The sequence below is a fragment of the Macrobrachium nipponense genome, chromosome 3 (genome assembly GCF_015104395.2).
Source record: "Macrobrachium nipponense isolate FS-2020 chromosome 3, ASM1510439v2, whole genome shotgun sequence".
In the NCBI taxonomy this organism is placed as follows: Eukaryota; Metazoa; Arthropoda; class Malacostraca; order Decapoda; family Palaemonidae; genus Macrobrachium; species Macrobrachium nipponense.
Genome location: NC_087202.1, coordinates 45,838,588 through 45,863,308, shown reverse-complemented (window position 1 = coordinate 45,863,308; position 24,721 = coordinate 45,838,588). Strand labels below are relative to the sequence as shown.

Genomic DNA, 24,721 nt, shown 5'->3' with positions numbered 1-24,721 from the left:
ATCATGAGCATGTGGAAAAGATTCTGGATTAGCTTGCTTTATGAAGTAGAGTATTTGCTGTCTAATACCTTGAATTGAGATAGTACCCCCTTTCTCTCTGGCAAATAAATGACCAGAGGAACATGAGGAGGATCTAGCTAAAAAGGCTTTCAGAGTTACCACAGGACATAGGGATGTATCCTGAGGTAGAGGAATAATTTTCCAAGGAGACCATCTATTTTGAGGATCTTCATTTTTAGCTAGGAAACTCCTATCCGGCGAGAGCAGTACTTCTCCTGATGGGAGGAAATCTAAGTTCTCAGGATTACGTGAGAGAGCTGCTAATTCTGATATTCTGGCACCTGAGGCCATGGCTGTAAGAAACAAAGTTTTTCTCAGTAGAGAAATGTAAGAGCAAGATTCGTTGTTGATATCCGAGGCTAGTTTTAAAACATCGTTTAAAAACCACGTGACCTTTTGAGGACGAATTGTAGGTCTAAGTCGAGCACAAGCTTTGGGAATGGATGAAAAATAAGAATCTGCTAAATTAATATTAAATCCAACTTGAAAAATCTTTTTCAGAGCCGACTTAATCGTAGTAATAGTACTAGCGGCTAGGCCTTTATCAAATAAGGTTTTAAAAAATGAAATGGCCAAATTTGGGGTCATTTGAAGAATATCTAAATTCTTTATAAACTCCGCTAATTTCTTAACAGCCGAATCATATTGCCTAAGCGTTGAATCCCTTTTGTCAGATTCTATGAATAAGACATTCTCCGGATCGATATTTGCATCTTTATGAGCAGCAAATTTCATGAAGTCCACAAAGTTAGGGTTTGAACTACTCTTGAGGAAGCTGACACAGTCTGAGTTTGAACTATTTGTGTCAACTTTGGATGTGGGATCCGTCTGGGATGGAGCTTCAGCTCTAGTAGGAGCGGAAACCAATTGCTTTTGGGCCAGTTGGGTGTTACTAGGGCCACTGTTCCTTTGAAGAAACGTAGTTTGTGTAACACCTTCATCAGAAGATTCACTGGAGGGAACAGATAAATCTTCTGCCAGTGGTTCCAATCTAAGGTTAATGCGTCCATGGCATAGGCCTGAGGGTCCAGGTTGGGGGCTATGTAGCAAGGAAGTTTGTGGTTGGTGCATGTCGCAAACAAGTCTACCTGGAGATCTGGAACTAGTCTGGTTATCCACCGAAATGAATTCATGTCTAGGACCACTCCGAGTTCTAAAAGGCTTGGTTTTTCTGGATAAAGCGTCCGCTATAACATTTTTTACTCCTGCCAGATGTGTTGCTGACAGGAACCAGTTTCTTTTTGCTGCCAAGGAAAATATTGTTACTAGAACATGATTCAGATTGGGTGATTTGGAACCTCCTCTGTTTATGCAGTGGACTACCACTGAATTGTCTGAGACTATCCTCACATGACTTGTCTTGTGGTGATGCAATTGTTTCAAGGTTAGAAACACTGCCATTGCTTCCAACACATTTATGTGAAACTGTTTCATATTGAGTGACCAGATTCCCTGAAACATTTGGTGTTGGGAGTAACCCCCCCAACCACTGAGTGACGCGTCTGTATGAATCGTCACTTGAGGGGGGGGGGATTTGTAAAGGAACTGATTTGGTCAGTTTCTTGTACTGTGTCCATGGGAGTAGTCTCTTTATTAAAACGGAGGGAATTGTAGATACTTTGTCTCTTAAATGTATCTTTGCTCTCTTTTTCCAAACTCGATTGATGTCTTTGAGTTTGGCTTTCAGTAGGACGTCTGTTACTGAGGCAAATTGGAGTAAGCCGAGAATTCTTTCTAAAGCTCGTCTTGTTATCATTTTGTTCTTGATCAATTGTTTCGTTGCTAATGCTATCTCTTTGGCTTTCTTGGGTGGAAGAGATAGCTTGTGCTCTTTCAAGTCCCAATGAATCCCCAGCCAATCGAACTGACTTGCTGGTTGTAGCCGGGATTTTTCGAAGTTCAACTGAAATCCTAGACTTTGCAAGAACTGAATTACTTTGTTTGTTGCTTTGTGGCAATCTTCTACTGTTTTCGCCCAAATGAGCCAATCGTCCTAGGTAGGCTACTAGCAGTATTTCCTCCTGGTTCCTGAGTTGTTGTAATACTGTCTCTCCTAGTTTCGTAAATATCCTGGGAGCAATGTTGAGGCCGAACGGCATCACCTTGAATGCATAGGATTTTCTGCCTAAGCGGAAGCCTAGGTAGGGAGAGAAATTTCTTGCCATCGGAACATGATAATAAGCGTCTGTAAGATCTATAGAGGTGGTGACGGCCCCCACGGGGAAGTAAGGTCCGTACCTGTGAGACAGTCAGCATACGGAACTTGTCGCAGAGAATGTAAGAATTCAGTTTGGACAAGTCCAGGACTACTCTTCTTTTGTTCGAATTCTTCTTTGGAACAGTGAACAGACGTCCCTGGAATTTCAGGCTTTTTACTCTCTTTATAGCTTTTTTCTGTAGGAGATCTTTGGTGTATTCTTTCAGATCTGGTGTAGGTGTCTGAAAGAAATTCACCGGAGGAGGTGGGGACCCCTTCTTCCACTTCCAACCCAGACCCTTGGAAACAATACTGTGTGCCCAAGGGCTGAAGGTCCATTGATCTCTGAACCGGTACAGTCTCCCTCCTACCCGTCCTTCTCATTGATTATGGGTCGGCTTATATCCTCTACCACCCTGTCGCCTCTGGTTCTAGGTCCGCCTCGTTGGCGGAACTGTCCTCTAGCTCTATTACCACCGGATTGTCGAGGGTATCCTCGAAAGGCTCCGGTGGCTTCGTAGGCCGGGTTAAATGCCGGAGAAGACATCCATGCTGCAGTGGCTGGTGACTGTACGCCCTGAGGTGCGGGTACAATCATGAATTGTTGTGGTTGCGTGGTTTTTGATGTCGAAGGTTTCGACACTTGGGTTGGAGGATTTGTTTGTTGGCGTCCTGGCCGCCTCCTGTAGCACCTTGTCTACTTCTTCTTGAGGAAATAGATTCTTTCCCCAGAAGGAAGACTTGATCAGTCTATTAGGCTCGTGCCTAATAGTCGCCTCAGCTAACACATGTTTCCTGCAGCTTTTCCTGGCTGCAATGAATTCATGAAGGTCCAGCTGATAAGTTTGTAAGAGGCTCTTAGCTAAGACCTTGAAAAGCTGCTCTTCTTATATATGGAGGCCACCAACTCCAGTGATGTCACTGCGTTGATGGACCTAGCCAACCTTGATCTTGCCTCAAACTCTGCCTTCAGTAAGTTATCCGGTAGTTTCGGGAGTCTTTCTGAAAACAAAGAAGACGCACAGTCTGCGTCTAGTTTTCCGACTGTGAAAGTCGACGGAACGTCCTGCCAGAATTCTCTAGTGGCTGGCATGAGGAGGGGGTGGAGCATCCGTCTCTTTGAGAGTCGGCATTGCAGATCATCATTCTCAGCCTGAATTGTAAGTTCTGTGATCTTATCAATGAACGGAGAAGCGATGTCCTGTGGAGATGTAAAGATCGTATACGATCCTTTGTGAGGGGTTAATTTTGTGTTTGTACAACCCCAATCAGTCATAATGCGAGCCCAGACAGCTTGGGCTTGTTCCTTCGGGAAAATCACTGTTTCCTTAGGAACTTTATCCATTCTGACTAGTGCATTCTCCGTCAGTCTGACAAATCCATTGAAAGGAAACTGAAGTCCTTCTGGGTAGAACTCGAAATCTGACAATGGTCGAGTACCCAGACCCTCAAGGGTTAGTGTTCCATCCAAGTATGGAGCGTGGAGTGCGAACCGCCAAGGGTTGTTCTTATTGAACGGCGGTAATTTCGATGCATCCGGAACTGTCGATGGAGCAGCTTGAGTTCCGGATTGGAGTATACCTGCGATCAGATCTCTGATCGGTTTTAGCTGCTCCGCCACTATGTCAGTCACCGACTGCGTGGCTGGGGTGGGAGCCGGAGTAGGAGGAATTCTCTCATCCAGCCTCTCATCCACTACCTCTCTAAACCTTGATAAAAGTTTGTCTACGAGGAGGTCAGATTGCAAGTCAAGCTCCGACGTCTTGTGTTTAGCGGACTTACCCCTCTGTCCTTTAGAAGGAGGAGGTGCCTTGGCAGCTGGCGAAGAATCATACGACGTCGATGGCCTAGGGCCGGAGACGACGCTGATTTCGCCAACGGAGTTGACTTAGACGCCTTTGATGAAGGCTTTGATGCCTTCAAAGGCTTCACCTTGGGTCGGACTGACCTAGAACCTTCCCAAGGTGAAGGAACAGATTTATCGAAGCCTAGAAAAGAAGAGGAAGAAGAAGAGGGGGTAGGAGAAATGAAGGATCCTGCCGGAACCTCTACGCCACTTACCTGCTCATCCATCGGTTCTAGATGGATGTCTAGAGCAGCCACATCTCCCGTCAGTTGCTGGTCGTCCTGGCTTGGAGCCATAGCCGCTCGAATGGCTTCTATAATCGGAGCCGCTACTTCACTCTTTACTCCAGCCGACGGAGAACCGGGGAACAGACGTGGGGTAGCTAGAGTGTTATCCAACACATACGGGCAACCTTGTGGAGCGTTACGGCCGAATCCAGACACCCACTGTCGGAGACTTGCCTTGGCCGCCTTCAAACTCTCCTCATCCGCCTGTAAGAGGGGATAGGAATAAATGGGTCGCATTGACTAACACTTAAACTATAACTATGTCTATATTAAACAAACAATCAAGAATTGTATACCCATTTGTTACTTGATCTTACCTCATCGTTTAACAAGATTGAGGTCAACTCAAAACACCATGCGCACGACTCCGGGAACCAGATCATGTACGGGGTCTGGCCCTCTTCAGCAATGAACGAGATCGAGCAATGAGCGTGGGGACCGACAGCAGTCATGTCTCACCGGATCGCTGAAATTCCCAGGACACCCTTGGAAGGCGCAACGGACTTTCTGTAATATAATATTTTTAAATAAGTACTCACTCTCCTTAATGAACTAACTTAGAAATAGAGCATGCCAGTATTCTTAACTTAGCATGCATATACAGTCTCGTTGTAGCTAATATTATTAAACGGAGAGTGTAACGTATGTTAAACCGAAATATTCACAATTTTATTCCGTATCTCCCGGATGTCCGGAGATCTCCTGAGAAATTGACTATCGTATCAACAAGGTAAATCCATATTTCTTTTTAGAGAATAATATTTAGTCATGCTAATCTCCGGTGAAGTATATCACCGGAGCCATATTACCGGAGCTGAGGATGTGTACCATATCGAGAAAACGGAAAGCCTAACCGGGGAAGGTGTTCCCAATCGGCCTAGTCAATGCCGGAGATGATGTGCCAAAACATCTCATACCACATGCTAAAATCAACTAACATTTCTAATGGTAACCTTTAATAAGACGGAGTCTCCGTCGGTGGATCTCCGGCGAACGGAGTTCCGTAAGGTAATTCTTATTGAATTATCTAACCCCTCCACCTTTTCCATATCTTCCCCAAGCCATGGCGGGGGAAGAAAGGAAGGGGGGGTTATGATAGAACATGCTGGGCGGAATACCGAAAGAAACGCAAATGGCGGCCGATAGTGGTTGATCTTAACCACGATGTTAATGGACCATTCGCGATAACTTATAGCGTATAGTACCACCAAAAGCAGAATTACCTATTAAAGTCAATTCTTCGGTAAAGTCGGGGAACACTATAGCAAGTGGTTCCCAAGACTACGTTTATCATTGTCATTAACACTTGGTGGTACTCTACGACACAATGTTATCGGTCTGGACCAAGAACAGAGGCCTAGGCTAACTATGTTCAAGAATGGTACTACCTCATGTATGGAAAACCTTGAATGAAAACATAAAATATAATAGTTTATCTAGATTAAACTAAAGCCTAATAACCTTAATACGTAGCCAAGCTTAAAGTACAATCAGGTCACGAAAGAGGGGGATTAATCCAGCCTCTTTTGCACACGGAAGGGGGACATCTTTCCCCAATTCTCTGTAACCTATGTACTTAGAACTGTTAAGATAGTCCTTAACTTAGACTAACAAAAGGGGGAAATAATCCAACCTTGTTAGTAATATTGTTCGAGCGGGCTACTACAAGGTAACTGAAAAGAGGGGGATGTCTCCAGCCTCTTTCAGTACTAGACAATAGTTAATACACTTCGTATATGAACGACCAGTTCCTTATGATAAACCATAAAACTACATACACTGATATTCATAAATAAGGACATGAGTAAGCGAGGAAGAGAGGCCTAGCGTAAAACACCACAAACGGCCAACCGTAACCGCGGCCCGATGGTCTGACGCGGTATTTCACCTTATAGACTAAAACCGTAAAGAATTTTCTCAACGTTTTAAATACTGTTTGGACATGTAAGATGTTAATAAATATGCACTACTTCTGACTGTCCAAAGGAGCCCTCTTCCTCGCTTAAACAAGACTACTTTATAATAATAACGGGACTCGTGAGGTCCAATATTATAAACTGTGCAAATACGTACAAATTCCTGAAGTTAAACTGAATATATAATCTGCACAGTAAACACTCTGTGAGACGAACTATCGAGTGTGGCATTAAAAAGGAAAGCTAAAAGCTATCTTTAAACTACACGTAGGGGCATACCGAAACCAACATGCTTTGTTTACGATCGGTTGTGAGCGCATGGCCGGTACCATGCTATAAAACCCCAAAATTACGTGTAAATACCGATTCATAAGCTGTTTTTTACAAGCAAACAGAATTTATGGTACTTAACATTGGTCCAGGTGAAGGTAGAGCTTCAGCCATGATGAAATAAATCCAGAAATCGTAGGAAAATACAGACACGATTCGCACAATTACAACGCTCACGAGTCCAAAAGAAGGATGTAAGATGGCGCTCGCATCGGGCGGGGACTGGGTGAGTCGGAGCGGCGTGGTGGAGACCGTTGTGTCGGCACATCCCGTGTTCATATGTTGACGAAGGAGTAATCTAATTGGAAGATGACCTGTGTTTAGTGGCTTTCACACGCCCTTTCTTTATACACGACGCCCTTGAGGTGCTCGCGCGAGGGTAGTAACCTCTGCATACCAATGGTTTAACTTTCTCTGGTATATTTGGAAATTATTTATATCAGAAAAGTATTAAGAAGGACCTTTTCACCGGCGAACACAGGTCGACCCAGAAAAGGGATTTTGACAAAGAAAAAATCTATTTCTGGGGGAAGACCTGTGTCGCCCAGTGAACCCATCCCTCTCTTTTCCTTTCCCCCACCCTTTAGCTGGCCCAAGCTTGGGTGCGTATTTCAGGAATGAGGGTTTCTGGCTGAGGTAGTAGTAGCGAGCGGAAGGTAGACGTTGTAACGGCACCTCTCTAGAGGGGGATTTTGAGAGAGGAGAGATCTAATTGGCAAAGGATCTGTGATAGTGGTTTCCACTCGCTCCTGTGCTATACCGACACCCTATGAGGGTGAGCGAGCCGGAGGTGGTAACTCTGGCATTCCATATGGCTTTTTTCTCTGGTATATTTAGCATTTATTTATACCTAGAAATGAGTGCTATAAGGAACATTTCACTGGGCGACACAGGTCTTCCCCCGGAAATAGATTTTTCCTTTGTCAAAATCCCTTTTTTAATAGTTTTATCACAAAAAGTGCATTACTATATGATGAAATTGATTGAAAAAAAAAGGAATTAGGGGATATTTCTCATATGCCAATTTTCCGCAAATGATGGGGGTATGCGTTCCAGAGAGAAATCTGTGAATATGTGAGCCTGCGAATCCAGAGTCTGCGAATATGGGGGGTTCACTGTAATACAGTGCACTTAGTTGTTGGTCTAAATCTCCTCCTCATTGGCTAGAAGGATTTTCAATCAATCTAATTTCTCTACGTTGGTTGTATCGCTGTTGCAGCCGTGTGGACCTGTGAGGTAAGGGGATGGCGCTGTGCAGCAATGTGTGATGTAACGTGATGTCACGCCCTGCCCCACAGCTCCACCTCCTTACCTTGCAGGTCCGGTGGCTACAACAGCAATACAGTTGATGTAGAGAAAGTGGATTGATTGAAAATCCCTCTAGCTAATGAGAAGCAAGATCCAGGCCAACAACCAATGATACTCTGATTCTTCACTGTGATCATGCTCAATCGAAATCTAGAGAAATGTCAACATACTCTTTATACAGGCAGTCCCTGGGTTACGACGGGGGTTCCGTTCTTGAGACGCATTGTAACCCGAAAATCGTCGTAAGCCGGAACATCATAAAAAATCCTAAGAAAACCATACTTTTAATGCTTTGGGTGCATTGAAATCTATGTAAACTGCATTCTTGTTGCATTTTTTATCAAAAAAACCCTCAAATATTGATTATTTTGCATTTTTGGTGTCATATTTCTTCTGCCAGATGAGCATTGTAGGCGTCGTAACCCTGGAATGTGCGTCGTAACCCTGGAAATAATTTCTGATGAATATAATTGAAAAGCGCCTTAACCGCAGAACATCGTAAGCCTAACCTGTTGTAACCCGGGGATTGCTGTATTAACCCTTAAATGCCAAAGGGGTATTTTAAAAATCTCTCGTATGCCGGCGGCGTTCGCGAGCGAGTGCCGAAGCGGAAAAAATGTTTTTTCAAAAAATCACAGCATGCTTAGTTTTCAAGATTAAGAGTTCATTTTTGGCTCCTTTTTTGTTATTGCCTGAAGTTTAGTATGCAACCATCAGAAATGAAAAAAAAATATCATTATCATATATAAATACAGTGGTACCTTGAGATACGAGCGTCCTGTGATACGAGTGCTTTGAGACCCGAGGTGGAATTCGGTCCAAATTTTGCCTTGAGACCCGAGCTGTGTCCCGAGATCCGAGTTGGTTCGGGGACGCCACCGCTAGTTGGCGTTCACGGGCAGCATCAGCTGGGAGCATCCCACGAGCTCACTCGCACGTGTGGCCGACAGATTTAAGTTGTGTTTGTGAGCTGTACTCGTGTTTTCGCTGTTTTTTCACGAATTAGTGAACTTTTTTACCTACCATCATGGGGCCAAAGAAAGTACGTGCAAAGGAGAGTGGCGAAAAGAAGAAGAGAATGCTGCCGATAGAGGTAAAGCGAGAAATAATAGAAAAACATGAACGTGGTGTACGAGTGATGGAACTGGCCCGGGTGTATGAGCGTAGCACATCGACCATTTGTACCATCCTAAAGCAAAAGGATGCCATCAAAAGTGCAAAAACAGCTAAAGGAACTACAATTCTGTCGCAATTAAGGACAAATGTCCATGAAGAAATTGAGAAGCTGCTCTTGGTATGGTTGAAAGAGAAGGAACTAGCGGGAGATACAGTGACGGAGAGTATAATTTGCGAAAAGGCTCGCGTTATTTACGCAGATTTGAAGAAGGAAGAGGCATCAACTTCAGATGGGGGAGCAGAAGACACGTTTAAGGCAAGTCGTGGGTGGTTCGATAATTTTAAGAAGAGAAGTGGCGTTCATTCGGTGGTGAGGCATGGTGAAGCTGCGAGTGCCGATGTAAAGGGAGCTGAAAGGTACATCGTCGAGTTCGCTGAGCTTATTGAGGAGGAAGGCTACATCCCGCAACAAGTCTTTAACTGCGATGAGACGGGATTATTTTGGAAAAAAATGCCACGGAGGACATACATCACCGAAGAGGAGATGAAGATGCCAGGCCATAAACCCATGAAGGACCGTCTGACCCTTGCATTGTGTGCAAATGCTAGTGGTGACTGTAAAGTAAAGCCACTGCTAGTCTACCATTCTGAAAATCCTCGAGCGTTCAAGTCACACAAAATTCTGAAAGAAAAACTGCACGTAATGTGGCGCGCGAATGCAAGGGCATGGGTTACGCGGCAGTTCTTATTTACAAGATTGGGTAAACCTCGTCTTCGGTCCTTCAGTGAAGGAATATCTTCAAAAGAATAACCTCCCACTGAAAGCCTTATTAATTTTGGATAATGCTCCGGCCCACCCACCTGGTCTTCAAGATGACATTCTCAAGGAGTTCCAGTTTGTGAAAGTCCTCTACCTCCCACCCAACACGACTTCCATCCTGCAACCAATGGATCAGCAGGTCATTGCTAATTTTAAAAAGCTTTTTCACAAAGCACTTGTTCCGCCGATGCTTTGAGGTGACAGAGAACACCAAGCTTACCCTTCGAGAGTTTTGGAAAGAGCATTACAATATCGTCGTATGTTTACGTATCATTGACTGCATGGCAAGAGGTAACGAGACGAACCTTGAACTCGGCGTGGAAAAAGCTATGGCCTGATGCTGTTTCAGAGAGGGACTTCGAAGGGTTCGTACCCCAAGCAACGGTGGAGGAGATTGTGTCCCTCGGAAAGTCGATGGGTCTGGAGGTAGATGAGGGCGACGTCAACGAACTCGTCGAGGAACATGAGGAGGAACTCTCAATTGAGGAGTTGAAGGAGCTGCAGGTGATGCAACATACGAAAGCCCTGCAAGAGATTAGCAGCTGTAGCAAGGGGGAGGAAGAGCCGGAGGAAGTGATTCCTACAAGTCAAATTAAAGACATGTTAGCAATGTGGGAAACACTTTCGAGTTTCAGGTTGAACAGAAACATCCAGAAAAAGTTTCGACTAGTCGTGCTTCAGCGTTATTTAGTGACACTTGTTTGACTCATTTCCGGAACATTCTAAAAGGGAGGCAGAAGCAAAGCTCTTTGGATAAATTTTTGTTAAAGAGAAGCGCAAATGAAAGTGCCGAAAGTGATTCTAAAAGGCAGAAAACAAGTGCTGATTAAACTTACGTATCGCTTAGGTTAAGTTTTAAGTTTAAAGTGCATTTAGTATTTTTTCAAATTTAAGTTAAGGAAAGTGCAAATTTTTATTAAAGTTAAGGAAATGCAGTTTTAGTTTACATTTTAATGTTATCATTTTGTGTTAGAAAAAATGCTGTTTACGTAACGGGACTAGCCCCTCCCTGCTCCCTCCTCCTCCTCCTCCTCCTCCGCCACTCGACTCCGTTAGCCAGCCGCACTCAGCCTGTCAGCAAGGTAAGATTACGTGTTCTTAACTTTTTTGTTGTGTTACGTAAACTTTGTTATTCATTGCTAAATTTTAGTTTTAGTTTACATTTTTTCTGGGCTCAGCTCGTGTCGGCCTATGAAAGGATCCTAATATCATTCTTTCTAGGTAAATTAATCTAAAAATTACCAGAGAAAAACAAAATTAAGAAAATGTCAGTAAAACTGACTCGCTCACTCTTAAAAAGAAGTGTCGGTATGATAATAGGGGCGAGTGAGGAACACTACCACGAGACAATCACCAATTAGAACTTCCAGTCAGAATCCCCCCAAGAGAGAGCTGATACCAACGGGCGATGCAGCCGCTACTACTACTACTAGAGGACGCCACGGACAGCAGCGCCCCTAGCGGACATCCTTAATTTTTAGCACCTAGCGTCAAGACGCATTTTTCCTTGTGCTGTGTATTACGGGATTTATCTCATTAATCTACCATGGAACGCTCAGCTATTGCCACGGCTAAGTTAAGTAACTCATAAGTAATGTTTTACCGCATTTTTATCTTCCGGGTACCAGTATTTTCCTCTTAAATAGGTTATATACGGTTCCCCGGTTGTCTCGTGGCGGCGCCATGCTGCCTCGTTAAGAATTCCCGGTCCTCCATACTGGGACTTCTTATACTTATGGGCTTACTATATTACGTTCATTGTTTTACATCGAGTTTTAGCTCAGTTTAGCCCTCCTACCATATCTCTTAGTTTGGTATTTAGGGCTATTATTATTATTCCGGCCCAGCATCCCGGCTCTTGCTCTTCATCGGCTATCGCTGGCTCCGAGTAGGCTTCTGTTTCTTGGAACAGTCTGCCTCCTCCTGGGCTTCTTTCTCTTTTACTAAAAGTGTCTTTTCCATCTTTTCGATGTATATATTTATTATATTTAGGGTGTTAGGCTAGCCTAGGTGCTTGTTCCTTGTATTGGTACAGCCTGGTTCACGTGGCCCTCTCAACGGTTGTGTTGCTCGCGGCCTAGGCCACTTGCGGTCACGTGTTCCATCGCACCTTACCCTGCCCCTGCCCTCCCTTTCTGATATAGGGAGGTGCTGGGGGACCCCTTGGTTGTCATGACAACCTCAGTCGCCTTCTCTCTCTCCCTCTCTGAGGTGGCCAGGGGTTCCTCCCAGCGGGGGGTATAGGGCGACCACTCATGAGGTACCGGGTCTCCTGCGGGTAGTCGGTGAGGCGGGGAGGAGTAGGCCATCCCTCCCCCCCTCTCTTGCTCCTGCCGTGTTACGCCGAGACCTTCCTCCCCCCATCCCCATTTGCTCAGCCACCTCCCTCACTATAACGGAAGGAGCCTTCCGTCGCAGCCGGGGCACCTTTGGTTATAGATTACTGGCTCCGCTAGCGGGCGGGGTGGTCACTTCTAGTGGTCGGTTGCTTGCCTACTATATCCTTACATCTCTCCCCCGCTACCGGAAGGGAGCTTGCTTCTTACCCGCGCACTCTTCTAGTAGACGGGCGGAGAGAGGTTTGTATTATTTTTATTTTAAGGATATACCCTAATTTTTCAATGAATTGTGTAATGTTATTATTAATGTCTACCATCCCCGCCATTTTCCGTCGTGGTTTCCAATTACCACCACTCCTGGTTGGTTTCCTTTTGTGTCCCCGCCATCAGCGGAGCTATAGCCTAGGGCACACAACCAACCTGGTTACCACACGTATTTTGGCGGGGCTCTGGTTTAATCTAACTTTATCGCTCCGGCACCAGCGGAGCATCTGTTAGACTGTAAGTGTTTACCTGGTACTCATGTATCTTTCCACTTACAGGCTACCAACTGTCAGGTCCCAGCGTGCAACGCGACGTTGTACGACCCCTGCGGACACGATGAGTGCAGGTCTCACGCCCCCTGTGCCACGTCATACAATGAGATGATCGTCTGGCACCCAAGAAGCCTCTGCGCCATCTGCTACGACCTGGTCGGTCAGCTGGGAGATGGGGTACGTCCGTTATAGGCTTCCTTATCGTTTACTAACAAAACTCTTAGTCATAAGTTTGTTAACCCCGTTCCGCCACTAGAAGCTAATCTCGCCTTTCTTTCAGGCTACTGGTGTGAGGGAAGTCGCCCTCGCTACCCTGAAAGCGTGGGTGGGCGGCTTCGGGAAGAACGCCGCCAAAGGCCAGCCATACATTCTTGATAAGAAGCTGGCCGTCCAGATCTTCCCCGCGGGCAAGTCGACTGGTTACGTTGACCCCTTGTCCGCGGCCCCTCTGATAGCCTCTATCCCAGCAAGACCTCCAGGCAATCCTTTGGGTCGTAGCCTCCCAGGAGTCGGTCCCGGACGTCGCTGCCCTGGACCTTAACATCGAGCCCATGGCGGTTGGTAGGGGTAGAGGATTTGTTGGTTGAGGTAGGTGTGTCGGGCGCCCAAGGTCTTTCCTTGGGTGCTCCTGGATCTTCTCCTGTCCCTTCATCGAGTGCTTCTTTCCAAGGCTTTGTGGGATCTGAGATCCCTACCCGCTCTCCCGCTCTCTCTGTACCCCCAAAGGTGAAGGGACAGAGAGAACCGAAGACCCTGGCCAAGACAACTTCTAGGAAGTCGTCTTCGTCTTCTTCGGCTAGGAAGTCTTCGACTTCCTACGCCGACGCGGTGAAAGCGAAGCCGAGCTCTTCTCACTCAAAGAGCTCTAGAAGCAAGGCTTCTAAGGAGAAGGCTCGCGCACCGCCGAGCCAGTGCCTTCTCCCGCCTCCACCGCTTCCACTCCGGCTACGCCGGTAGGAGGAGCAGGGCCTAGCACCTTGATCCCTCTGCTTTCTCAGCAGTGGTGATGCAACAGGTGGGCGAGCTGGTTGGCTCGCAAGTCTCCGCCCTGGGGACGAGATTCGAGCAGATGTTCGCACAGTTGTCGAGCACTCTGTCTCAATCAGGCCAGTCAATACAAGATCTCTCTAACAGGGTTAGGGAGAATGAGGACCGAGTAGCCGGGCTATCTCAGGTTCCTCTTCCAGTCTCCCCAGTGCCAAGCACTGGCATTCTCCAACTCCCGCCATACGACTCTCTGCCAGCTTTCTCCATGGAGAACCCATGGAGAGTAGCTGCCTACGCTCCTTTCAAGGATGGGATGATCTCTATCCCGGAGTGTGGAACTCGGAGGATTGAGGACTTCGAGTTTTACCCTCGGGTCTGACGCAGCCTTTCATCGGTTATGCTAGGCTGACTGTAACGGCTCTGACTAGGGAAGACAAGATCTCTAGAGAGTCTGTCCTATATAGTAGAGATCATGCTCAGCGGGAATGGGTTCACTGCCTTGAGGCTGGGAGTGTACGAACACTAAACTCCAGGCCTACAAGAGTCCCTTTACTATTTTCGCGACGGAAGAGGAGGTTTCTCTTCCGTTCGCCACGAAATTAGTAGAGAAGTCCCTTCAGGCAGTCCTCAAGGATGAGCCCATCCCACAGTTGAGGGAGGCGGAGTCTACTTCTCCGCTCTTCCCGGCTTTCGGAGAATTGTGGGAGAACTTGCCAGCTACATTCACGCTTGGTAAGCTCAAACCGGACTGCGCCATGGACCAGTTCGGCGAGAAGCTACCAAGGCTGCCGGATTCCCTAATCCAGGCAGAGTTTGATGCGCGAACCAGGTTTGGCAGGTCCCTCAATCAATTCCCTTATAATCAACGGAAATGGCCTGCTCTCTCTTATGCTACGGAACCGCTGTTCAAGATTTTGGCAAAATCTCAGTTCCAGACGGTACTAACAGACGCTTTCGACTTCTTCCAGGCTAGGAGGAATTGCCGGAAGCATGTTCTACAGGAGTGTACTATTAGGCACGAGCCGAATAGACTCTTGGCTTCTAGCATGTGGGGAGCGGATCTCTTCCCAGAGTCCGCTGTCAACGAAGTGCACCACGAAGCTGCTAGGCTCAACCAGAGCCTTAGAGCTAGGTGGGGTATTTCCTCGAAGAGGAAACAAGAATCCGTCCCCACTGCTGGTAAGAAGCAAAAGAAGGCTGGTAAGAGGTTCCAGCCGTATCAGAAACACCAGCAACAGCAGCAATTTGTGCAGGCTGTCCCAGTTACCCAACAAGGACAACCTGCTAGTTCGAAGCAGAACCAGCCAATCCTCCTGTTGTCCCCTCAATCACAGCCATCCACCTCCTACGCAATCTCGCCGGCCTTCAACCCTTCATATGAGGCTCAAGGTTACAAACAACCAAGAGGTAGGGCGAGAGGTTACTTTCGTCAGCGTGGCGCAGGAAGGGCAACAAGGAGCAGGCAGTTCAGAGGAGGGCGTGGTGGTCAACCCGCCCATCAACAATGAGGCTCCCCAGGTAGGAGGGAGGCTGTTCCTCTTCCGCCACAGGTGGGGGTTCAGCAATTGGGCACAGAGCATAGTGTCCAAAGGATTGGGTTGGAGTTGGATCAAAGAGCCTCCTCCAATCAAATCATTCCACCAGATACCATCAGAGGAATTGACAGATTACGCGGAAGAACTCCTTCAGAAAGGAGCTATTGCGAGAGTCAAGCATCTAAAATTTCAAGGTCGCTTATTCAGCGTGCCAAAGAAAGGCTCAACAAAAAGAAGGGTAATCTTAGACTTGTCAAAGCTAAACTCTTTCATTCGTTGCGACAAGTTCAAGATGCTTACCCTCTCGCAAGTAAGGACCTTACTTCCGCGTGGAGCCGTCACATGCTCCATCGATCTTACAGACGCATACTATCATATCCCTATAGCCAGGCACTTCCGCCCATTCCTAGGATTCAGGCTAGGAAATCAAACATTCTCATTCAAAGTGATGCCCTTCGGTCTGAATGTAGCCCCCAGGGTATTCACAAAAATAGCAGAAGTGGTTGTACAACAATTGAGAGCTCAGGGAATCATGGTAGCAGCATACCTCGACGATTGGTTGATCTGGGCACCAACAGTCGAGGAATGTCTCAAAGCCACCAAAAAGGTAGTTTACTTTCTGGAACATCTGGGGTTCCAGATAAACAAAACGAAATCCAGACTTACTCCAGAGTCTCGTTTTCAGTGGCTAGGAATCCAATGGGATTTGTCTTCCCACAATCTGTCAATTCCAGTGGCCAAACGGAAGGAAATAGCAAAATCTGTCAGGCAATTTCTCAAATGCAAACAAACGTCAAGGAGAAACCAGGAGAGAATCCTAGGGTCCCTTCAGTTTGCTTCGGTAACAGATATCCTTCTGAAGGCAAGGCTGAAAGATTTAAATCGAATTTGGCGATCAAGAGCAAACACCAAATATCGAGACAAGTTGTCAGTAATCCCACAGATCCTCCGCAATCAACTCCGTCCTTGGTCAAAAGTAAAGAACTTAGCCAAGAAAGTACCCCTTCAATATCCCCTTCCAGTGTTAACCATTCACACGGACGCCTCCCTGTCCGGGTGGGGGGGATACTCTCAGTTCAAACAGGTTCAGGGGACTTGGTCAGTTCAATTTCGCCAGCTCCACATAAAACGTGTTGGAAGCAATGGCAGTATTTCTTACCTTGAAGAGACTGCTTCCCCAAAGAAGTCTCATCTAAGGCTAGTTTTGGACAGTGCAGTGGTAGTTCATTGCATCAACAGAGGAGGGTCCAAGTCCAAGCATGTCAATCATGTCATGATAGCCATCTTTGCCTTAGCAAACAAACACAAATGGCATCTGTCTGCCACTCACCTGGCAGGAGTAAGGAAAGTGTGATAGCAGACCGCCCTGTCACTCCCGGTCAGTTCCTCTGGAATCAGAATGGTCTCTAGATGACGGGTCATTCCAGTGGGTAAGCCTGAGAGTCCCAGGTCTCCAAGTGGATCTCTTCGCCTCACAAGCGAACCACAAGCTCCCTTGCTATGTGGCCCCCAACCTGGACCCTCTGGCTTATGCCACGGACGCCCTGTCATTGGACTGGAATCAGTGGAGGAGAATTTATGTTTTTCCTCCAGTGAATCTTCTCTTGAAAGTTCGAAGCAAACTAAGGTCTTTCAAAGGGATAGTAGCTCTGATTGCACCGGACTGGCCCAAGAGCAACTGGTATCCTCTCCTTCTGGAATTGGGTCTCCGACCTCAACGGATCCCCAATCCCAAGCTATCACAATCAGTACAAATGAGGACTGTGTTCGCTTCCTCAGGAATTCTCCAGACCCTAACTTTATGGACTTCATGAAGTTTGCGGCTAATAAAGATGCTAATATTGATCCACAGAATATTCTCTTCCTAGAATCAGATAAGAGAGAGTCAACCATTAGACAATATGACTCAGCTGTTAAAAAATTAGCATCTTTCTTGAAAGAATTGAACACTACAACCATGACAGTTAATCTGGCTATATCCTTTTTCAGATCCTTGTTTGAAAAAGGTTTAGCAGCTAGCACTATTACCACCTCCATAAATCGGCTTTGAAGAAAATCTTTCAAGTAGGTTTTCAGATAGATCTGACTGAATCTTATTTCACGTCTATCTCTAAAGCCTGTGCTAGACTTAGACCTTCCCAAAGGCCTACTACAGTTTCATGGTTCTTAAATGATGTCCTCAAACTAGCTTCAGATACTGACAACTCATCTTGTACATTCATAATGCTCCTGAGGAAAACATTATTCTTATTAAGCCTAGCCTCAGGAGCTAGAATTTCAGAACTGTCGGCTCTATCCAGGGATGCGGGTCATGTGGAATTCCTCCCATCAGGAGAAGTTCTACTTGCTCCGGATCGTAGCTTTTTAGCCAAAAATGAGGATCCTCTTGCAAGGTGGGCCCCTTGGAAGGTTATCCCACTTCCCCAGGATCCTTCTCTCTGCCCAGTATCAACTCTTAGAGCCTTTCTATCTCGTACTTCTTCAAGATCCTCAGGTGCTCTCTTCATGAGAGAAAAAGGTGGTACTTTGTCAGTAAAAGGTATTAGACAACAAATCCTTTACTTCATTAAACAAGCCAATCCTGAGTCATTTCCAAAAGCACATGATATCAGGGGAGTAGCCACCTCAATTAATTATTTTCAACATATGAACTTTCAGGATCTTAAAAAGTATACTGGATGGAAATCCCCGACAGTCTTTAAACGCCATTATCTAAAGTCCTTGGGAATCTTAAAGTTTTCAGCAGTAGCAGCAAGGAAAAAAAAAAAAAACAACATTGTTTCCCTGATACTGCATAGTAGTTGTAGTATAGATCCAGGTCTCCTTTCTACCTACATCATCCAACATGCCTCACCCTATCGCCAGGCTACTCGAATATCATAGCCTTAGCCGCTGAATCATATAGTGGATTGTCCCTTATTTTTTTGCTAGGGACATCCACACTTGTACTGATAGTGTACTTCAGTGTACCTACCCTTATTTTTATGCTAGGGTAGGACACAATATGTTTGTATATATTTTGCCAACTTGTATTAATGATGGACTTCAGTGTACCTACCCTTATTTTTATGCTAGGGTAGGGACACAATGTGTTTTGTATATTTTGTAAATATGTTCAAGTAAATCCCATTTTTGTTTATATTACATGCATCACTGTAATTTACTATAATTATCATTTAAGTACTTTAAGATTACTAACGTTCTGTTGTTTTACTGTTTAGTATAAGTTAGTTTAAGTGCTTAATTTGTATGCTGTAATTGATTTACTTATATTATATCCATCATTTTACACTGCTTGCTTTTCATTTGTTCCTTTTTTCCATCTTTGTCGTTTCTCTGGTACTCTTTCATAGGCCGACACGAGCTGAGCCCAGAAAAGGGATTTTGATGAAGGAAAAATCTATTTCTGGGTGATTGGCTCGTGTCGCCCTATGAAACCCCCCCTTTTTCCCCCCTTTTTATGGTTTTTCCCCCCCTTGCAGGACAAGATGTTTTTTAGATTAAGGATGTCCGCTAGGGGCGCTGCTGTCCGTGGCGTCCTCTAGTAGTAGTAGTAGCGGCTGCATCGCCCGTTGGTATCAGCTCTCTCTTGGGGGGATTCTGACTGGAAGTTCTAATTGGTGATTGTCTCGTGGTAGTGTTCCTCACTCGCCCCCCCTATTATCATACCGACACTTCTTTTTAAGAGTGAGCGAGTCAGTTTTACTGACATTTTCTTAATTTTGTTTTTCTCTGGTAATTTTAGATTAATTTTACCTAGAAAGAATGATATTAAGGATCCTTTCATAGGGCGACACGAGCCAATCACCCAGAAATAGATTTTTCCTTCGTCAAAATCCCTTTAATGTTCATTTTTCATTTTCTGTTAGGAAAATTCCTGTTTACGTAACGGGACTAATGTAGCCGTCCACCCCTCCCCCTCCGTCACTCGCCTCCCTTAGCCGCCCGCACGCGACTGTCACCAAGGTTAGATTAAATTAACTTTTTCTTTTCTTTATTTTACTTTAATTCTATTCATTACTAAAATATATTACTGTATAATTTTTTTGTACTATATTTCTACATTTATATGTGTGTTTTCTTCATTATTTACGATGGTTTGGGGGTATATTTCATAGGTCTGGAACGGATTAAATACATTTCAGTTAATTTAAATGGGAAAAATTGATTTGAGATACGAGTTTTTCGAGTTCCGAGCCCGGTTCCGGAACGAATTAATCTCGTATCTCAAGGTACCACTGTATTAGGATATATGACAGCGCGAAAAAAAAAATTCATATATAATTGTATACAAATTGCGCTGTGCGCAAAACGGTTAAAGCTAACGAGTTCATTTTATTCTCGTTGTATTGTAAACTAAATTGCAATCATTTTGGTATATAACACATTGTAAAACAATGAAGGTAACACAGAGAAAATATTATCACAAAATGATGCATGAATTCGTAACGCGCGGACGCAAAAAAAAGCGGTTTTCAAAAATTCACCATAAATCGAAATATTGTGCTAGAGAATTCCTGTTTGTTGCCAAATGAAGGTAATTGATTGAATATTACTAGACTGTAAGTGTTGTAGCTTACAATTGCAGTTTTCAACCATTTCGGTCGAGTTAAAGTTGACCGAAGGACGAATTTTTTCTATTTATCGTTATTTATATGAAAACATTTCAAAACTGATAAAAGCTACAACCATAGGTTGTTTCTTGTTGTATTCTACATAAAATTGTGCACATTTTCATATATAAAACTTTATGTAATGGCAAATTTAAAATGGAGCAAACATTACGACAATTGGATGAAAAAATTTACGATTTTTTTGGAAGAGTTACCACGCGGACGTAAGGAAAAAGTTTATTTCATAAATTCACCATAAATCGAAATATTGTGCTAGAGACTTCCAATTTGTTGCAAAATAAAGGTAAATGATTGAATATTACTAGAATGTAATAGTTTTAGCTTACAATTGCGTTTTTCGACCATTTCGGTAGAGTCAAAGTTGACCGAAGGTTGATATTTTGGCACTTATCGTTATTTATATGAAAATATTTCAAAACTGAGAAAAGCTACAACCATAGGTTGTTTTTTGTTGTATTTTACATGAAATTGTGCACATTTCCATATATAAAACTTTATGTAATGGCTAATTTAAAATGGTGCAAACATTACAACAATCGGGTTATGATTTTTTCGGAAGAGTTACCGAGCGGACGTAAGGAAAAAGTTTATTTTCCTAAATTCACCATAAATCAAAATATTGTGCTAGAGACTTCCAGTTTGTTGCAAAATAAAAGTAAATGATTGAATATTACTAAAATGTAATATTTTTAGCTTACAATTGCGTTTTTTGACCATTTCGGTAGAATCAAAGTGACCAAAGGTTGAAATTTTGGCACTTATCGTTATTTATATGAAAATATTTCAAAACTGATAAAAGCTACAACCATGGGTAGTTTTTTGTTGTATTTTACATAAAATTGCACACATTTCCATATATAAAACTTTATGTAATGGCTAATATAAAATGGTGCAAACATTATGACAATCAGACGAAAAAATTTCTGATTTTTTTCGGAAGAGTTACCGCACGGATGTAAGGAAAATTTTTTTTTTTTCATAAATTCACCATAAATCGAAATACTGTGCTAGAGACTTCCAATTTGTTGCCAAATAAAGGTAAATGATTGAATATTACTAGAATGTAAGAGTTTTAGCTTACAATTGCATTTTTTGACCATTTCGGTCGAGTCAAAGTTGACCGAAGGTTGATGTTTTGGCACTTATCGTTATTTATATGAAAATATTTCAAAACTGATAATAGCTACAACCATGGGTTGTTTTTAGTTGTATTCTACATAAAATTGTGCACATTTTCATATATAAAACTTTATGTAATGGCTAATTTAAAATGGTGCAAACATTATGACAATCGGACACGAAAATTTTTTATAATTTTTCGGAAGTGTTACCGCGCGGACGTAAGGAAAAATGTTTTTTTTTCATAAATTCACCATAAATCGAAATATTGTGGTTGAGACTTCCAATTTGTAGCAAAATGAAGGTAAATGATTGAATATTACTAGAATATAAGAGTTTTATCTTACAATTGTGTTTTTCGACCATTTCGGTAGAGTCAAAGTTGACCGAAGGTTGAAATTTTGGCACTTATCGTTATTTATATGAAAATATTTCAAAACTGAGAAAAGCTACAACCATAGGTTGTTTTTTGTTGTATTCTACATGAAATTGCACACATTTTCATATATAATACTCCATGTAACGGCTAATATAAAATGGTGCAAAAATTATGTCAAAGTGACTAAATAATTTCTGAGATGTGTCGCTGATACTTTTTAGTGTGAGAAGAAAGAAATTCATGCTTGCGCGCCTGCGTAACGATTGTAAACAAAACAACGCCTTGATCCGTGAGCTCCCAGTATCCCCCAAGGCGCGTGATTCAAAAGTTTTAGCCTAGTAGGCCTATAACTATTTTTCCGCAAATTTTTAAAAAAGCTTTTTTTATATCGACGTACCATACGTCCAATCGGCACCCAACAGACAATTTATATCGACGTTTAATACGTCCAATCGATGTTAAAGGGTTGAATATATAAGGGCATTGTATATTAGTTTTGCAAATAAACTCTTTGGACAGTACTCCCCATATTTCACTACCCCCCCATATGACCGGAATTGTCACGTTACTGGGCAATTGTAGTAACCAAGAGAAAGCTGTCATAAGGAAGATAGAGAAAGCTATCTACAGAATCAGATTCACTTGGCTGATGCAGCAATATCTTTTAACCGTACCTCCTAGAATGAGGGTCTGCTACCAAAATAATGATAATAATAATAATGATAATATGTAATAAAATAACATAGAGGACTGCGTCAACATTGAAAACAGAGCACTGGGGCAATATATGAAAACCAGTTAAGATGAGTGACTCAAGAGTGCATGGGAAGAAGGACTGATAAAAGTAGATGAAGACCCAGAAATATACAGACAGGAGAATGAAAAACAGAACAGAGGAATGGCACAACAAACCAATGCACGGACAATACATGAGACAGACTAAAGAACTAGCCAGCAATGAAACATAGCAATGGCTACAGAAGGGAGAGCTCAAGAAGGAAACTGAAGAAATGATAACAGCGGCACAAGATCAGGCCCTAAGAACCAGATATGTTCAAAGAACGATTAGATGGAAATAACATCTCTCCATATGTAGGAAGTGCAATACAAAAAATGAGACCATAAACAACATAGCAAGCGAATGTCCAGCACTGGTACAGAACCAGTACAAAAAGAGGCATGATTCAGTGGCAAAAGCCCTCCACTGGAGCCTGTGCAAGAAACACCAGCTACCTTGCAATAATAAGTGGTACAACCACCAACCTGAAGGAGTGATAGAAAATGATCAGGCAAAGATCCTCTGGGACTATGGTATCAGAACAGATAGGGTGATACATGCATATAGACTAGATGTGATGTTGATTGACAAAAATCAAGAAGAAAGTATCTCTCATTGATGTTGCAATACCATGGGACATCAGAGTTGAAGAGAAAGAAAGGGAAAAATGGATAAGTATCAAGACCTGAAAATAGAGATAAGAAGGATATGGGATATGCCAGTGAAAATTGTACCCATAAAAATAGAAATAAGAAGGATATGGGATATGCCAGTGAAAATTGTACCCATAATCATAAGAACACTAGGCACAATCCCAAGATCCCTGAAAAGGAATCTGGAAAAACTAGAGGCCGAAGTAGCTCCAGGACTCATGCAAAAGAGTGTGATCCTAGAAAGGGCACACACAGTAAGAAAAGTGATGGACTCCTAAGGAGGCAGGATGCAACCCAGAACCCCACACTAAAATATCAGCCAGTCGAATTGGAGGATTGTTAGACCCAAAAAATAAATAAATAATAACAATAATATTTATAACAATAATTACAAAATTCGTGTGTACGTAATTATAAAATTCATATGTGATAGTATTTTAAAGATTTTAAAGAAGTAAGATATCCATTCCCTCATCCTGTTTTTTTAACTCAAAGAGAAGCCTGAAGCCAGAACAGTCAAATATGTCAAGCTAATGTAAGCCTGAAGCCAGAACAGTCAAATATGTCAAGCTAATGTGATGGGGAGAGGGGGCAGTGTTACCATTAGTAGGTCAATGATTTTTATGTAAATCTCTCTCTCTCTCTCTCTCTCTCTCTCTCTCTCTCTCTCTCTCTCTCTCTCTCTCTCTCTCTCTCTCTCTCTTATTCGTAGTTAGTGGTAGGTAATTTGAAACTTATCTAAATTTACCTTTACTGTCTAGAACTGTAAATGCACCATTCTAAAACACAGACATATAACTAAGATTTGTAATTGTCCAAATAAAAAACGATAAGTTTTTAACCAATTTGTATTTTTCATAGCTAACAAACCTTCGGTCTTAACGATAGGATAAATCTTCTTGTGCCAGCTGGAAACCGGTTAAAACAATCAATGATTGGAAGCAAGGAATCTGTGGAATCTTGCAACTCCTGTGTATACAAGATGGAAGTTGGTCACCGCCGACCAAGCACAGTACCTTGTGACGCGTCAGTCTTTCTTTGACCGCCTTGGAAAGTAGTCACTTTTGCTCTCCTTCCAAGCCAGTTACTTTGTTTGCCTGTGTTTCTTTGTGTTTTCAGTTGTGTCCATGTGTAAACATTTATCAAGATTTTTCAAGACCATGCCAAACTTATGCGAAAATTGAGCTTTTGCAAGGGGGTCTGGAACCTAACCTTGAGTAAGTTTGTGGAACACAATAGTACACTTTACATACAGTACTGTTTGTACAGAATAGGCATGCAGAACAATATTTGAACTTGAGAGTGGCAAAGGCGATTACTCTGAACACAATTTCAATTTGTGATTCCATTTGCTTGTATCTGAATGTTTGTAAGCTGAATTTTCGTAAATAGGGCTGTCTGTATTTCATCAGTTTTTTAACAATGATTTCTATGCTTACAGATTTGTGTCTTCTATAGCCTTAGATAGGGCTGTCTGTATTTCATCAGTTTTTCAACAATGATTTCTATGCTTACAGATTTGTGTCTTCTATAGCCGTAGAATATCCAAAGGAATATGAAGAAACTGCACTGGAAGTCATTTGCTGTGCCTTATCAAACACAGAAAATCCTTTGGGAATAATGCAGGCCATTAAACTTGTGGTAGAGGATGCATCTTCCATATTTTCTGTCCAAGGAGAAAGGTCTGAACGTAAGCTTGTGACTGGAGGGCAAGATTTAATGAAACCATTATTATCAAAGATCCATCCACTTGTGCTTCAAGGAATATTGAGCTGCATCACACAACTATGGTACTCACACAAGTAAGATCATTCATATGTCTAATGTCTAAAGCATTTTTGAGTTGAATGTGTATCTATGATACTGAAAATGGTACAGTAG

General features: G+C 43.2%; 1 protein-coding gene across 5 annotated transcripts in view; it reads left to right on the top strand.

Moving 5' to 3' along the window:
- The window catches only part of LOC135221732 (tRNA (32-2'-O)-methyltransferase regulator THADA-like), a 219,250-nt gene that overhangs the window by 114,350 nt on the left and 80,179 nt on the right, over positions 1 to 24,721 (top strand). For 4 of the 5 annotated variants that reach the window (XM_064259523.1, XM_064259524.1, XM_064259522.1 and 1 more), the window contains exon 5: positions 24,358 to 24,642. In XM_064259523.1, coding sequence (XP_064115593.1) covers positions 24,358 to 24,642 — 285 coding nt within the window. Of the gene's footprint in view, positions 1 to 19,146; positions 19,244 to 24,357; positions 24,643 to 24,721 lie in introns of those variants that run through there. The other variant, XM_064259527.1, reaches the window with a different exon arrangement.